The 16,782-nt window shown below is 49.7% G+C and overlaps 1 protein-coding gene across 1 annotated transcript in view; it reads left to right on the top strand.

Annotated features, from left to right (window-relative positions):
* BPIFB4 (BPI fold containing family B member 4) overlaps positions 1-15,136 on the top strand; it is a 29,659-nt gene extending 14,523 nt beyond the window's left edge. Inside the window, exons 10-16 of the mRNA XM_047770328.1 lie at positions 2,113-2,166; positions 4,759-4,929; positions 7,107-7,174; positions 8,865-8,907; positions 10,534-10,597; positions 13,912-13,988; positions 15,113-15,136. Of these exons, the coding sequence (XP_047626284.1) occupies positions 2,113-2,166; positions 4,759-4,929; positions 7,107-7,174; positions 8,865-8,907; positions 10,534-10,597; positions 13,912-13,988; positions 15,113-15,136 (501 nt within the window). The remainder of the gene's footprint in view (positions 1-2,112; positions 2,167-4,758; positions 4,930-7,106; positions 7,175-8,864; positions 8,908-10,533; positions 10,598-13,911; positions 13,989-15,112) is intronic.
* The last annotated feature ends 1,646 nt before the right edge of the window (positions 15,137-16,782 follow it).

The following is a 16,782-nucleotide window of genomic DNA, read 5'->3' as shown; positions in this document are numbered from 1 at the left end:
TTTACTTGGTAAACATTGATACTACTTAACTAAAAGATATTTAAGAATAAAACACCACCCTTAGGCATGTTCCAAAGTCATTTTCTCTCCAAATCTTTTCTTTCACCAGTTAATATTTTGCCATATATGCTTCATATCTACTCATCCATCTGCCCACCCACCTTCCCACTTGTCTGTGCATCCATCCATCCATCCATCCATCCATCCATCCATCCATCCATCCATCCATCCTACCATCTCATCTATCTATCCATCCATCCATCCATCCATCCATCTGTCTCTCTGCCGTCCACCCATCTATTGTTGGACAACTTGAGTTTTTGGAGACATCATGACAGTTTCCTCCATCAGCTTCCGTGTGCGTCTCCTAAGAACAAGACGTTCTTCCCTTAAAAATCACATACGTTACGTCAACCTTGATTCTATCAAGATGAAAGTCTCCATTTGGCGCCAGTCTATGGTAACTCTCTCTCTCTTAAGTTTTTAGGTATCCTCTTTTAACTCAGAACAGAACTCACCCCTAAAGTCCCCCCCAGATGACAGTACCCATGCAGAATGTAATGTCACCATTTGTCTTCATTGCATTTAGTTTTACAGCTTCCATCTCCTCTGTCAAGTGGTACTGGTTTTCCATTTTTTTGGTATTTGATACTTTAAAAAGTAACTCAGTTTTAAAGGAGTGCCCATTGTGGCTCAGTGGATTAAGGACCCAACATAGTGGCCGTGAGGATGCGGGTTTGATTCCTGGTTTCGCTCAGTGGGTTAAGCATTCAGCATTGCCACAAGCTACAGCGTAGGTCACAGGCACGACTCAGATCTGGCATTGCTGTGGCTGTGGTGTAGGCTGGCAGCTGTAGCTCTGATTCAACCCCTAGCCTGGGAACTTCCATATGCTACACCTACAGCTGTTCAAAAAAAAAAAAAAAAAAAAGGTAAGTCATTTAAAGAAGCTATTTAGGAAATAATAGTACAGGTAGTTCAGGGATATGGCAGAACCATGCACTTAGTGGACACTGGGGTTACTCACACAGACAAGCTGATGCTTAAGCTGTTTTAATAAAGAACCACATTTCTAGAGGAGGAAGATTCAGGTCTTGCCTCCTGCTCTGAAAAGTCCTGTGTGTGATAAGCTTCCACTAAATGGCTACCGAGGTCTGCATGGCAGCTGCTGTTTTACAGGCAGGGCCTCCCAAGTGGTCTTTAAGGGGGAGGTGATGGCCCCACTGTTTTTGTTTAAGGGCCACACCCACAGCTGTAGGTGTAGCATATGGAGGTTCCCAAGCTAGGGGTCTAATCGGAGCAACAGCTGCTGGCCTATACACCACAGCCACAGAAACATGGGATTTGAGCCACGTCTGCGACCTACACCACAGCTCACAGCAACACCAGATTCTTTTTTTTTAATTTTATTTTTTTAATAATTTTTTTATTTTCCCACTGTACAGCAAGGGGGTCAGGTTATCCTTACATGCATATATTACAATTACATTTTTTCCCCCACCCTTTCTTCTGTTGCAACATGAGTATCTAGACAAAGTTCTCAATGCTATTCAGCAGGATCTCCTTGTAAATCTATTCTAAGTTGTGTCTGATAAGCCCAAGCTCCCCATCCCTCCCACTCCCTCCCCCTCCCATCAGGCAGCCACAAGTCTCTTCTCCAAGTCCATGATTTTCTTTTCTGAGGAGATGTTCATTTGTGCGGGATATTAGATTCCAGTTATAAGTGATATCATATGGTATTTGTCTTTGTCTTTCTGGCTCATTTCACTCAGGATGAGAGTCTCTAGCTCCATCCATGTTGCTGCAAATGGCATTATGTCATTCTTTTTGATGGCTGAGTAGTATTCCATTGTGTATACATACCACATCTTCCGAATCCAATCCTCTGTCGATGGACATTTGGGTTGTTTCCCTGTCCTGGCTATTGAGCAACACCAGATTCTTAACCCACTGAACAAGGCCAGGGATCGAACCCGAAATCTCACGGTTCCTAGTTGGATTCATTTCCGCTGTGCCATAACAGGAACTCCAGGAGTTTAACCACTGTGTTAGCAACTCCTGTCTGTCCCCATTGCCTCAGGGACTCACATAACCCTTCTTCTTTTCCTGCAGTTTGAAGAGCTTCCTCCACTCACCACGTCCACACTGGGAGCCCTGATTCCCAAGGTACAGAAGCCTGGTGCATCCCCATGTCTTTGGCTTCACGCTCCCTCTTGCTGTCCCCGGAGCTGGGTAGGAAAGGAAGACACTCAGCTTCAGGGTGGGGTGCTCCCCCAACCCCACCTTGGGGCTGCAGTGACAAAGGCTTGGAGGCCAGACCCCTAGGAGGTGGGGAGCACAGATGGTTGAGGTGGCAGGAACCTGAGCTTTCGCAGTGGCCTGGCCTGCACAGGTCTAATCCCAGCTAGGCCACTTCCGGGCTGCATGTCTTTAGGCAAGAATCTTAACATCTCTGAGCCTTAGTTTCCTCATCTGTTAAAAAAAGCTGCTAATACCTATCATACAGATTCATCCAGGAGAGCAAAAGCGATGAATGAGATAATGCATGTAAAGATGCTGACCCGGCACATGAGGGTGTGTGGAGGCCTAGAGGGAAAGAGCCAGGTCTGTGGAGCAGACAGACATGAATCTGAATTCCAACTCAGCATGTTCCCTTTGGGAAATGATGTCTCTCCGAGCCTCAGTTTTCTCATCTGGAAAATGGGCCACATACCCACCTCAGGATGGCTTATGGACCTAGGATTTGAACCTAGGCCTAGAGTAGGCATTTGATAAATCTTGACCATGACTGTTCTTGTTAATAACAACAAATTACTTTATTTCTTTTAACATTATTTAAAAAAAAAAACAAAAACACAAATGAAATCTTGTTGGATTAGCCACCACACCCAGTTAGAACAAAAGCCTCTCTCATCCCAGTTCTCACCCCAGCTCTGGTCCCAGGCCTGCTACCCTGCACCTGGAAGCAAGGAGATTCCTACAACTGCAAAGCATTGCTGTAATTTCTAGCCATTTTAGACATTTAAAAAATCTCCGCCTGGTCCTGGGTGGAATTCAAAGGAGGCAGGAAAGGAGACCAAACTCAAGAAATGGTCACTATCGCCCTCGTGTGGTTGAAATCTGAATGGCAGGGCACCATTGCTAATGTCAGCCACTGTGGCATCTCCAGGAGGCAGGTGGACCCTTCAATCGACAGGACCTTTTAGGTATTGGACCACTTCTCATGTGTACTGCACGTTATGGTTCATGATAGTTTTAAAAAATTCATTCTTTCATTTGATGCTAATCATCCCTCCGTCCATGGAGCCAGAAAGGATGAGCAACCCAGTTTACAGATGGGGAAATAGGCTCAGAGCAGCCACATGATATGGCAACAGCACAGCTGAGCTAGAGCAGGGTTTGGGGCCTTCATATGGGGCTGGTTCTTCAGCAGAGAGGATTCAGGCTAGACAAAGAGGAATGTCTCCTGGATACCCAGGCTGGGGCAGAGTCACCAGGCGAGGCTTGACCCTACAGCTGGAATGGTCATCCAGGGTCTCCTGGCTGCTATGGTGAGAGTTCAAGGTGACTTCTCAGGGTCCCTGTGAAGGCAGTATTGCTAATTCTCAGAGATTCTGCAGATTGGAGTGGAGGTGGTTGGTAAACCAGGTCCCTTTGGGGAAGTGTTCAGAAAATCCTTTTGTGACAAGCCAATGCACCAAATCATTGACTGGTTGAAAGCCAATCTGCCAAAAGGTAAGTCCACTGAGTGCCAAGTTGGATGAATAAATAGATTTGCTGTTAGACCAAGAGCTTATCCAAAAGAATTTTGCTTTGTGTTCAAGAAAATGAATAGAATCTTCTTGGGAGCAGGACCCACCCTGCTGCCCTGCCCAGGCACAGCACTGCCTAAAAGTTACATTTAAATTGGTTTCTTTTTAAAGTAACTTTGTGGTTTTCCCCATATATTTATGCTCATTTCATATATTTGAGAAAAAGTGTTCCTTAACATAGACTTTTTGGTAAATCAGTTATTTAGCAAATATGGGAAGCTGGTTATTTGATGCATTGTCCCTTTGGCGAATTAACTTTGGGGGAATTAGTTTGCAGCAAATGGGTTCCGATCCCTCCTGCTGTGGGTCTCTGGAGACCCCAGCAAATCCAGGTGGGTGGGGCAGGCTGTACCTTGCTCTGGGATGTCACTGCGAGACACTCCAAATTGCGGACTTTCTCATTCCAGGTGGGGAATCCAGAGTCAGTGGGAGGGGAGAGAGGTCCTAGGCTTCTGAGTCACGCAGACCTGGCCTCAACTCTCCTGTTGGCCTTGGAAAATGTGCTCGATGTTTCCCTGCCTCAGTTTCCTCATCTGTAACATGGAAAAAATACCCTATGGCATTGTGATGTGTCAATGAAATCATGAATGTCCAGCACCAGGCCCAGTGCCCCGCCACCCACCCACCGCATGATCCCACTAAGTACCAGGTTTTGAGCATTTCTACCTGTCAGGCATGGGGTCTGAAGCTTTGCTGGCCTGATCACGTAGAAGTCTCACGGTAACTCAGTGTGAGCAGCCAGGAGAAGGCAGCCCTCTGGCCAAACGCCACAGTGGGTGGAGGCTTGACACCTGGTTTGTAGGACTCAGCAATGTTCTTGAGTCTGATGGTATCCAGGGTGGGACCCCACGCTATGTGCTTAGAGGTTGGCTGACGACACTCTGAGCACACCTCCCCCCCACACCACCAAGGGCCCCCCTCACCCCAGCCCGGTGTCCACCCACAGGTATTCCAGCAGTATCCCGAGTCCCGCCCCCTCACCATTAGGATCCAGGTGCCCAACCCACCTACAGTGACACTGCAGAAGGACCAGGCGCTGGTGAAGGTGTTTGCCACCTCTGAGATCATGGTCTCCCAGCCCAATGACGTCGAGACCACCATCTGCCTCATCGACGTGGTGAGTGGGAGCGGGTAGCTGCCTGGTCCCCAGGAGTCTCCTTCAAACCCCCACGGTCCCCACCACAGTGACTACAAGTCCAGTTTGGGGGCCAGATGATCTGATTCAAATCCAGGCTTTAAGCACTTCTTGCTGTGTGACCTTGGGCGAGTCATGCCCCTCTCTGGGCTTGATTTTCTCCTGTACCATCATGGGGGTGGCAGCAGGGCATTGGTGAGATGCTCAGAGAAGTACCTGATGTACTTGGAAGGCTCCAGAAATGTTGGCTGCTATTATTCTCACAGGTCGTGTATCAAATTAGTCCTTGGTCATTCGTTCAGCAGTATTTATTGAGCACCCATTAGGTGTTATGTTTTCTACTAGAGGCTGGAGAAAGGGCAAAGAAGACAGATGGTTCTGGCTTTCTTGTTCCTGGTACCTAGTAGGGGAAAGATATAAACACAACAATTTCCACACTTATTTCATGGAGGGGGATCCTCTTAAAATCACGTTACTTCTCCGATCAAAAGGCTTTCTTTCAAGCCTGAAACAAAAGCTACTCCCCTAACAATGGTCCACAGAGTCCTTCCAGAGCAATTCCCAGCCACCTTTCAGCTCCTTGGTGTTCTCCCAACATGCCAGGCACAGCCCCCACTCCCCTAGCCCCCCCCGGCTTTGCACGTGTTGTTCCCTCTGCCTGGAATACTCCTCCCCCAGGCATCTGCGTGGCCCACTCCCTCCCTTCCATCAGGTCTCTGCTCAGAGGTCACCTCCTCAGAGATGCCTTCCCAGACCACCTGTCTCAAACACCCCCACCCCTCCCTCCCGTCTGCCTCCCAGGCTTTATTCTGCTCATAGCCTCAACAGGACATGATTAAATGCATGTGTTTGTTAGTTTGTTACTGGGCAGAGACACAAGCTGGCTTATCCACTGTAAGGAGCCTGGCACGGGACCCAGCACCTAGTAGGTGCTCAGTAAATATTTGCGGGAGGAATGTGTTAAGTTGGATTGAGTGCCGTTTCCCGCTCCACTGTGGATGCTTCAGGCTGAGAGGCTTAGGTTCTGTCGCATCTGCTGTGTCTTCCCGGTCCCTCCTCTCTGGGCTGGAGACCACGTGAGCCACCTCTAGTCTGGGGGGTGGGTGTTCTGGACTGGAGCCAGGGCAGACTCCACTCCAGGGCGTAGTCAGACGAGAGGTAAAAGGCCGATGCTCACCCAGGAGTGGGGATGGCGGCCCCTGATCCAGGCCCTTGTGGATTAGTCCTTACTGGGCGGAGATTTTTTCCATCAATTAGTCCAAACGTTTGCTCCAACTCAGAACCCTGCTGTGACCCCTACTGCCCCCAGGATCAGCCCTGACACCTCTCGCCCTCAATTGCCAGCCTGGTCTGGCCCCGCCCCCACGCCAGTCTCCGGAAGTCCTCTCACTCCTCGCTCTCTGCCCCTCCGCTAATCTCTTTCCTGCCTCAGCACTTTTGCACACGCCCTTCCTACTGCCTGGATCACTCTCACGTCCTCTTTTCCACTTGGCCAACTCCTCCATATCCTTCAGACCTGTTTCCCCAGGATGGTTTCCAGAGCCTGTGTAGGTCCCTGCCATGAGCATCCTCCACCCCTGCTTCTTCTCCGTCACCCCAATTATTGTTAACTAATAACATCACCTGAATGTGTTTGGGGCTTCTTTTTTTCCATAAGAACATTTGCTTTATTTTACTGGGGGGGGGGCAGGAAGGGCAAAGAGGCAAAGACGGACCTCCCTACAACTAGGCTTCCGAATCTGAAAGTGTGGACCTTTTGTACCCCGGTACTGAGATGGGGCGGGGCAGTTATGATTGACAGTGCTGATGGCCAATCCCATCTGCAATGGCTGGTCTGAACCCGGCTTTTGGGCTGCAGGCCACGCCCATGCCCTCTGAGCCCGCTCAGAGAAACTTGGAAGAACACCCCCTGACCTTCTTGGCTTCCTGTGACAACTGTCTTTCTGAGGACTGTCCCAGCCCTTGACGTGACTCACTTGGGCACAGCAGTTAAGGAAGGCAATTTATGATTCCCAGCTCCTTCCCTGCGGAAGTGGGGAAAATCCATTACACGGTGAGCGTTACTGGGGGCCGCACCGTGAGCCTCGAGCAAGCCACGGCCAGGGTGTGACGCCACGGCCAGTGTGGACACCACTCCATTCACCTTCTCTTTCCTCCAGGACACAGAACTCTTGGCCATGTTTTCCGTGGTGAATGATAAGCTCATGATCGACGCCAAGCTGGACAAGTAAGCGAGTCTGTCTGCTGCCTCTGGCTCCCGCTCCTCAGAAAGGCCTCTTAGGTGCCACTGTGACTGGTGCCACCTCACTGAGGGACCAGGGAGGGCATGGCTGTCGGGGTGCATCCAGGGGGCTGCACAGGGGGAAATGGGCTGTGACTGCAAGACCCCCGGCACCAGCTGGGCAGGATGGGTGGAGCTGTGAGCTTCAGGAAAGGACCTACCGCGACAAAACATGGGCAGTTATGATGCTGCAGTGGCTGTGTGCCAGGCTCTGCCCTGGGTACCTCCATGTCTTATTCACTTTAGCCCTGTGGAGTCGGGGCTATACTCCCCTTTTAAAGAGGAGAAAACTAGAGCTCAGAGAGGTGGGTTTACTTACTCAAGGCCACAATGTGAGAACAGAGAGGGGCTGTGAGCCAACTCTGATCTGTCTGAGCTGAAGCTGCATTGAATAGTTATAAGCACAGGCCATGGAGCCATGCAGTATGGATTCACATCCGAATGTGACCACCGACTGGCTGTGTGATGTAAGCCAAGTGATGTCCTGGCTCTGAAACTCCGTTTTCTCATCTGAAAATGGGTATCACTGTCTTTACCACATAGGAGAGTATCACTGCATAATAACAGAATATTATTTAGTGCATGTGGTCTAAGTGCCAGGCTTTCAGCTACACCTTCCATGTGGCTTAATTCACTTAATTCTTGGCAATGACCCATGTCTGTGATTCTTCCCACTTCCAGAGAAATGAGTTTGTATGCAAATCTGTCAGCACATCCCTAGTGCTTTGTAAGGTACCTTGTGATATGATGCTAATCAGAGCCATTCAGGAGTTTCTAAGGTCTGAGACTGAGGCCTGGGTGGGAAGCAGTGTCCAGCCAGGTGAAGAGCTGGGGTTTCCTGCAGTGAGTAGAGCCTGGAGTGGGCAAACTTCCAGGCTCAGGAAAGAGTTTGTGGGTGGAGCGGTCTAGGGGAAAAGAGGATGGGAGTGGGAATCAGGAAGGAGTCCAACATTCCAAAGCCGGATCCTTTCCCCTGAGAAGAGGCCTCACTGTTGCTCTCCTGCCGGACGCCAATCCCTCCATCATGTCTCTGCCCTGTGAGCGGGTCTGGTCCAGCCTCTCTTGGGTAGGACTATTTGCAGGTAAGGTTCAGATGCAGTGAGACTAAAGCCCTCTCAGGGCAGAGCAAGACCTTGAACCCAGGCCTCGGGCCTCCCCACTTAGAATAGCACAGCAGCTGTGAATAGCGAGGCCAGGGCTTTCCCTCCCCAGCTCCATGGCCCTGCCCAGTTCCCCGGGAGCCTCCAGTTCCTCTCCCATGGGACTGCTGGTGGAGCAAATGAGGCAGCGGCAATCGCTCAGGCGTGAGTGGGAATCACCATGTACCAGGCGTGACTCTAAGGGCCCTGCTTGAATGATCTCATTAATCCCTGCAGCCACCCACTCTGCAGAGGAGGAAACTGAGGCTAAGGGAGGTCATGTATTTGCCAAGGACGCACAGCTGTGATGTGAGCCTTATGTGTAGCACAAGTTCTGGTACATAGTGGAGGCCAGTCTTATTCCTGTGAATCCCTCAGATGGAGAGAGGCCTCCGTGAGGAAGTTGGTGGACAGGCTTCTGATAATTGATTGAAATGTGAGCCCCTTAGGATTCTCAGGCAATTCCTGCTTCTAATAAGCGGTTTCTGTATCCGCAGGACCAGCCTCAACCTCAGAACCTCAAATGTGGGCAATTTTGACGTAAGTACCAAGCTCAAGCCCCAGAGTGAGACCTGGGAATTGCACCCGTGCGAGGCTGGTGGGGGGCCTGGGGTGTCCATGAATTCCAAAGCCTTGATTGGCACCAGTGCTGTCAGGCCTCATTTTATAGATGGACAAACTGAGGCCTACAAAGTGAGTGGGGGGCAGTAGCCCAGGCTCCCAGCTCCTCCGCCTATGGTGTCCCATTTCAACTGACTGCCCTCAGGGAGATCACTTGGCCCAAATTCCTCCACCCCAGGGTGGGGGGCAATGGGGGCAGCCATGTCCTTTGGGGCCCCCTCCCTCCCTGGATCAGGGGGCTCAGCTTTGTTAGTGACTCTTGGCAACACCAACCCCCTCTGAGCCAGTGTCCTCATTTGTAAAGCAAACAGGTTTAGATTTATGTCCGACCCCCCTTTGATCCCCACATTCTGGAATTCTGCTTTTCTAAGGATCTCTGAATCTAAGATGCTCCTATTCTAGAATTTGGTCCTGTTACATCTCTTTTGTTCATTCTCAAGTCCCCTACCCCACCTAAAGCGTCACAAATGCCATTTTCTTTCATAAATTGATCATGAAATAGATGCTTGCTTTCTGGGACAAGCTTGGGTCAGATTCCCACTTGTGCAGAGACAGGCAAACCCACTCTGTTGCTCGTTTGGAGGCTTTTCTCACCGAAACAAGCCCTGGCATTGGTGTGATGAGCTTCATTTTATAAATGGAGAGACTGGTGCCCAGAGAAGGGCAGTGGAAAAAGATGCCAATAGTTAATGTGAAATCAGTGAATATTTATTGAACAACAGGGATTGGCACCAGGCACTAAATCAGGCTTTTAGTATTTTTTGTAGCAAACTTTTCTCATTTCATCCTCAAAACAAACTTACGATTGGGTGCAATTTTTAGCTCACTTCCCAAAGAGACTCAAACACAGAGAAGTTAAGGGACTTGCCTAAGGTCACAGAGCCAGTAAGAAGCAGTGCTGGGATCTAAGGTCCAAGGTCTTGTCACTGTGGTGCCACGTGGCACCGCACCGCGGCAGGTATTTGACACAGAGGAACTTAAGTTGGGTTTTGACAAGCACCCTATGAAGTAAGAATTACCTAGTCCCACTTGCAGATGTAGAAACCAAGGTTTACAGAAGAGAGATTATATATGAAAAGACTCAAGGCCAAGCATTTTACATGATCCTCTCACCATCATGCAAGCGAAGCTTGCTGGCCCATTTCAGAGCCAAGGAAACTGAGGGTCAGAGAGGTGAAGGAACCTGCCCAAAGGCCCATGGAGGCTGAGCTGGAGTGGGAACCTGAAGTGCTGGCTGCAGAGCCTCAGGGACTTCTGAGCCACCATTGTGGCTTCATCATCATGGCCAGGGAGACCTGAGCCTTACCGCGAGCCTCGGACCAATACTTGCCTCCCTCCGGGCCTCAGCCTCCCCATCTGCACAGGGAGCAGGTAGACCAGGTGCACCTTGGGGCTAGTGGCTTGGTGGCTCCAGAATCCCAGGGGCTCTCCAGCTCCCATATTCTCCAGGGGCAGCTGTGCAGCTTCATCTCTGATCACAGGTCAGGGCCTCAAGGATCCCTTCGGATCTGAGCCAACCACTGCCTTTTCGTCCTTCCACTGCAGGTCGGCCTCATGGAGGTGCTGGTCGGGAAGATCTTTGACCTGGCGTTCATGCCCGCGATGAATGGTGAGAGCAGGTGTCAGGGCCTCTCTGGGAGCATGTGACTTGAGGACTGGGTGGTTATTGGTTTGTTGAGCCTTTTTTTTTTTTTTTTTTTTTTTAATGCCCTCTCCCCCTTCCCTGGGATATGGAATTCCTGGGCCAGGGATCAGATTCAAGTCACAGTTGCAACCTATGCTGCAGCTGCAGGCAGCACCAGATCCTTTAACCCATCATGCTGGGCCAGGGATCAAACCTGTATCCTGGAGCTGCAGAAACGCCACTGATCACATTATTCCACAGTGGGGACTCCTGTGGGGCATATTTTGTGCATAGCTCTTTTACCTCAATAGTAGTTCCTTTTCTTTCTTTTTTTCCCTTTCTTTCTTTCCCTTCCTTCCTTCCTTCCTTCTTTCTTTCTTTCAGCTGTATCTGTGGCATGTGGAAATTTCCAGGCCAGGGATCAAACCGGTACCACAGCAGATTCAAAACTGGATCCTTATCCTGCTATCACCGGGGAACTCCCATCAATAGTATTCTGAGAACTTCAGTCTAAGCTTATTTATTTCAGCCTCTGAATGCAAATGTTACGTTTGAAGTCCATGAACATGCAAATGACTTCCATTAACATCCTTATTTTCTGCTTTTGCTATATTTCCTCCCCTGATTTGGCTGATTTTTCTGATTATCTATGCAAACTTCTGATTATAGATGAAAATTATTGTGTACATTTTAGAAAGTCCTGAACAGTTTAGAAAAGAAAACCTCACCTCCCAGAAGCAATTAATCCCAACATCTGGGTATATTTCCTTCTAAACTCTTCTTTCTCTATTTTTTAAAATACAGTCCAAGATATTTCTGGAAATTTTTGTATGTTTCTTTTTAGTTGTGGTAAAATATACATAACATAAAATTTACGTTCTTGACCATTTTTAAATGCACAGTTCAGTATTGTTAAATATATTCATGTGGTTGTCTTCCTAACTTATTTTTAATTGTGTATTTGTTGTTTAATTTGTGTACTTTTAGTTATAAGGGACTATATGCATACATTATTATTATAAAAATTTCAGTCAGGGGAGTTCCCTGGTGGCCTAGTCATTAAGGATATGGCATCGTAACTGCTGTGGCACGGGTTTGATTCCCTGGCCCTAGGACTTCTGCCTGCTGCAGGTGCAGCCAAAAAAAAAAGTTAGGGAGTTCCTGTTGTGGCTCAGTAGGTTAAGACCCAACAGAGTGTTCATGAGGATGCAAGTTTGATCCGTGGCCTTGCCCAGCAGGTTAAGGATCCGGCGTTACCACAAGCTATGGTATACTTTGCAGCTGCAGCTTGGATCTGGTATTGCTGTGGCTGTGGAATAGGCTGGCAGGTGCAGCTCCCATTCGACCCCTAGTCTGAAAACTTCCATATGCTGCAAGTGCAGCCTCAAAAAGGAAAAAAAAGGAGTTCCCGTCATGGCTTAGTGGTAATGAACCTGACTTGTAACCAGGAGGATGCAGTTTCAGTCTCTGGCCTTGCTCAGTGGGTTAAGGATCTGGCATTGCTGTAGTGCAGCATAGGTCACAGTTGCAGCTCGGATCTGGCATTGCTCTGGCTGTGGCATAGGCTGGCAGCTGTAGCTCTGATTTGACCCCTGGCCTGGGACCTTCCTGTATACCTCGGGTATGTCCCTAAAAAAAGAAAAAAAAAGAAAGAAATTCAATCAGTATAGAGAAAGCTAAAGTTGTTCTTACAGTTATCCCAAACCTCTTAACCTAGAATCTGCCCCCTAGGCAGCCACATTGTAGCAGGGTTTACTTGCCTAACTTGATAACTAGAACAGACTGAGTGTGGTGCCTCCTCTCTGCGGCCACTCGTTGAACTATGAAGCCCCTGGAGGCTGGGACACTGGCCCCATCAGTCACCTCGTTATGATTGGAAACCTTGGTCTCCAGCCCTCATGCTGCTGGGCTCCGACCTTTCTCTCCCCAGTTCCGCTTCCTGGAAGAGAGGGTGAAGCAGGGTGCTATCAGCTCTGCCAGCTGGGTTCGTTTGGAGAGCTCTCGATGTCAAGCAGATCCTTACTCTGGGAACTGTCACCAGAGGAGGCAGAATCGGGTTCACAGAAAAGCACTGGTCACCAAGCTTATGCTCATTCCCTGGCAGGAGAGGATGATGTCAGGGGCTGGGCTGGGCTGACCTGGGAGCCAAGATGTGGAGATTCCTGTCCTGGCGTGGCCTCGAAGAGGTGCTTTGAACTTGGCAGCAAGTCCCTTAGTCTCGCTATAGTGCAGTTTACTATTCTCAGAAGTGAGAGATTGGGTTAGATCCATGATTCCCAAAATTGATTCTGTAGAAAACTAGTCCCACAAAATACTCTGAGAAAAGATTTCCGTGGCCAAGAAAGTTTGGGAAATACTGAATAGAATCCTTTGGGGTAGATTCACAATGCCCTTAAGTCTCTGAAAGATCCTGCTAGAGGAGTTCCCAGTGTGGCTCAGTGGGTTAAGAGCCTGACAAGTATCCATGAGGGTGAGGGTTCAATCCCTGGCCTTGCTCAGTGGGTTGAGGATCTGGCGTTGCCGTGAGCTGTGGTGTAGGTCACAGACATGGCTCGGATCCCACGTTGCTGTGGCTCTGGTGTAGGCCGGCAGCAACAGCTCTGATTAGACCCCTAGTCTGGGAACCTCCATGTGCTGTGGGTGCAGCCCTAAAAATACAAAAAAAAAAAAAAAAAGATCCTGCTGGAGTCAGGAAGTCTGTTCAACCACGCTCAATCCTGTTCCCCCCACCTGCTGTTTCCTGCCTCCCTTTTTCATCTCCTCTTTTCCTTCTTTCTTTCTAGAACATTAGCCAGCAGGTCTGCTTAGGCCCTGACAGTTGAAACCAAGCAGTACTTGGTGGTCACTTGCTGAGGCCCCACCTGCATCCTCCCACACCTTCATTCAACAAATACCTGTCTCCTCCTCTGGGCCCCGCCTGGGGCTGGGCGATGCTGGGGACAGAGTCCTCGCCCAAAGAAACTCATAATCTGGTGGAGGTGACAGCTGCAGAGAAAGGGGATTAATATGCTATGATTTCTCTAATGGGGTTGTTTGGGAAGAGTGGTGGCAGCCCGGAGATGCTTGGCCTGGGGTGGAGGAAGCTTCATAGAGGTGACATCCCGAGGCTCAGGGAAGCTCAGAATTCAGCAGGCAGGCAAGGGTGAGGGAGTGTGCTGGGGCAGGAGGACCTGCAAGGACCAAAGCCTAGAGGCATCAAAGAAATGGCTCATCTTCTTGAAAATACTGGTGGCTTCTGGAAGACCACACCTCTTGGCCACACTGACTATAGTTGACTTTTTTTTTTTTTTTCTCCATAGCCGTGCTGGGTTCTGGTGTCCCTCTCCCCAAAATCCTCAACATCGACTTCAGCAATGCAGACATCGACATCTTGGAGGTAAGGGGAGACCTTGCTTTGTTCTGCTTTGCCTGATGCAGCCAGGAGAGGAGGAGGGAGGAGAAAGAGGATGAAGGGTGGGGCCACAGGGGCCTCTTCCTTTAAAGGATGGGGCTGGAGTTCCTGCTGTGGTGTCACCATCACCGGATCTGCATTTGTCTGGTTTGGGATCCAGGATTCCACTTTGCCTTTGGTTGTCACGTCTCCTTAGTGGCCTTCCATCTGTGACAGTTCCTCAATTTTCCTTGTGTTTGATGACCTTGGCATTTCTGATGAGTCTGGCCCTTTTTGTGGGATGTCCCTCAATTTGGACCTGATATTTCCTCGCAATGAGATTGAGGTCCTGTATGTTTGGCAAGAACGCCACCAATGATGTCCCGCCCTTCTCAGCGCACCGTGTTGGGGCACATGATGTCAGCATCTCATTCCTGGCGATGTTCGCTTTGACTTTGTGGTTAAGGTGGTTCCTGCCAGACTCCTCTGTTTAAGTTACTATTTTTATTTTTGTGACTAATAAATATCTCATGGGGAGATACTTCGTGACTCTGCAAACATCCTGTTCCTCATCATACTCTCTCCCCATTATTTTGGTGTACATGGATGGATGGTCCTTGCCTGCAACAGTTATTACTGGGCTGTTTGCTCAGTGGTGATTTGCCGTTTCTGTAATTCCTTTCACATGTATTAGTTGGAATTCTGCTGTGAAGAAAAGCCATCTCTTCTCTCTCATTTATTTATTTACTCATTACTCAGTAAGGATGCATGGGTATTTATTTTGTTCCGTGGATTAAGTCTATTACTTTTATTATTTATTTTGTTGTGACATTTTTAATTATGAAAACTGGATTTGGGAAGCGCATGGAGAGGGGCTCAGGCCTGCTTCTCTTAGTTTGGAAAAGAAGGAGATGAGGGGCAGGGAGGGAAGTGTCTTGCCCATGAGCCCCTGTACAGGGCAAGCTAATGACACAGCCAGGGTGATTCTCAGGCCCCAGTTGTCTCCGCTGTGCAGAATTACTGCTGCTGAGAAATGTGACTTGCCTGCTCTGAAGGCAGGCAACTGTCTGCTGAGGCTACGGCCAGAAACCACCCCACCCACTAACTGGGTTCTCTTTCTGCCTCCCAAGGACCTTCTGGTGCTGAGTACTTGAATGACAGAGGCAGAGGTGCTGCTGCAGCCCTGAAAGAAGCCAGAACCATCCCTGGAAAGGCTCAGCCTGTCACAGTGCCCAGCTCCACGTCCCTTCAGCCCCACCTAGGGTCCCTCCCCATCCTTCCACCCCTCTTCTCACCTACCCTGACCATGAGAAAGGACCCAGCCTTTGGCCCTATTGGCAAATAATCCCATCCATGGTCGGACCCCGGCAGGGGGTAGGAGGTCACCTGGAGGACCGAGACCTCTCCGACTCCACGCTGGTACCCACCCTGCGTACGTCTTGCTTTCAATAAAAAAAAAAATTCCACTTTCCCTGCAGATGGGGTGAGTCTCCTCAAAGGACCCTTGCTCAGGGTCTCAGTGTTTCTTCCAAGCCTTCACTGGGGATCCTGGTAGATGTTGCTAGAGCGCACGAAGGGTGGTTTGGTTCAGTTCATGACAAAAATGCCAGATGTCTCTGAGGACCCTGAGGATGCACAGGGCGGGGCCTTCATTCAGTCCTCGCTGCCTTCTTCAGTGCCGGCCTTGGTTGATCCCTTGTCTCAGTGCCTCCTCCTTCCCATCGCCCACTCTTCAGCCTCTGGGGAGGGCCAGGACCCAGAAGCAGCAAGTTCAAAGTCATCAGACTGCCCGCTGCCAGAGGAACTGCCTTCTAGCCTAACTCCCACATGCCAAGATAACAAGGGTCTCTTCTCCTTTCTTGGCTTTCAGTTGCCTTCTCCCCTCCCCCTCCTCTCTGTGTTCCCAGCATGTCACTTGCCCAGAAGGGTGGATGAGTGCCTCTCAGGTCCCAGGGGAGAGAAGAAAGGGCCACAAAAAGATACCCTCCTGCTCCATCCTCCTGAGAGCTGTTTGTTGAGTGCTTGCTCCCTGCTGAGCCCTGGGCTGAGGCTTTGGAACTTGATCTCAGCCTCATGGGAGCACCATGAGGTAGGTACTAGGATGGTCCCTACATTTCAGGTGGAGAAACTGAGGCACCGAGAAATTCAGTGATTTGCCCAAGGTCACACAGCTGCAAAGTAACAGAGCTGGGGTTTGAACCTGATGGTTTAGCCGCAGGGCCCATGCCCTCTCCACTCACCACACTGCCTCTGTTCATAACCTGCAGGGTGGTGATCCCTTGGCTAGATTTGGCCCCAAAGCTGCGCAGTCCCTAAAGCAAAGACAGCATAAAGAGTCAAGCACCAGCACTTCCAGGCTTCTACCAGGAAGAGGGGCACATCGCTTCCACTCAGACTTCATTGGCCAAAGTGGGTCACATGACCCTGCATTGCTCTCAAGGGGCGGGGAAATGTGATCCTTTCCTAGGCTTGGGAGGAAAGGAAAACCAGGTATGCTGGTGAGCACAGGAAGGTCTTCCACGCTCTCCCTCTTGGGTAAGTGAGGCGGGAGATGTAGATGAGGTTCAGCAAGGCTCTCGTTGCCATAGAGATTCTGCAGAAATGCCAGGCATCTCATGCCTTCAGGTCCAAGTTGGGGAGGTACAGATGCAGCTGCAGCCCACAAAATGAGCAAGGAAGCTCCCAAATTGGTTCTTTATAAGCAAGCCCTTGGTTCCTAGGAATAAAGCCCAATGACTATACATCTAGTGAAACCTAGACCCTGGCCATGTGTTGTCCGCTCAGAGCAACTGCTCCCCAG

This window comes from Phacochoerus africanus, chromosome 3, assembly GCF_016906955.1.
Source record: "Phacochoerus africanus isolate WHEZ1 chromosome 3, ROS_Pafr_v1, whole genome shotgun sequence".
Taxonomy (NCBI): domain Eukaryota; kingdom Metazoa; phylum Chordata; class Mammalia; order Artiodactyla; family Suidae; genus Phacochoerus; species Phacochoerus africanus.
Note: the sequence above shows the minus strand (reverse complement) of the source record. Positions and strands in the feature narration are given on the sequence as shown.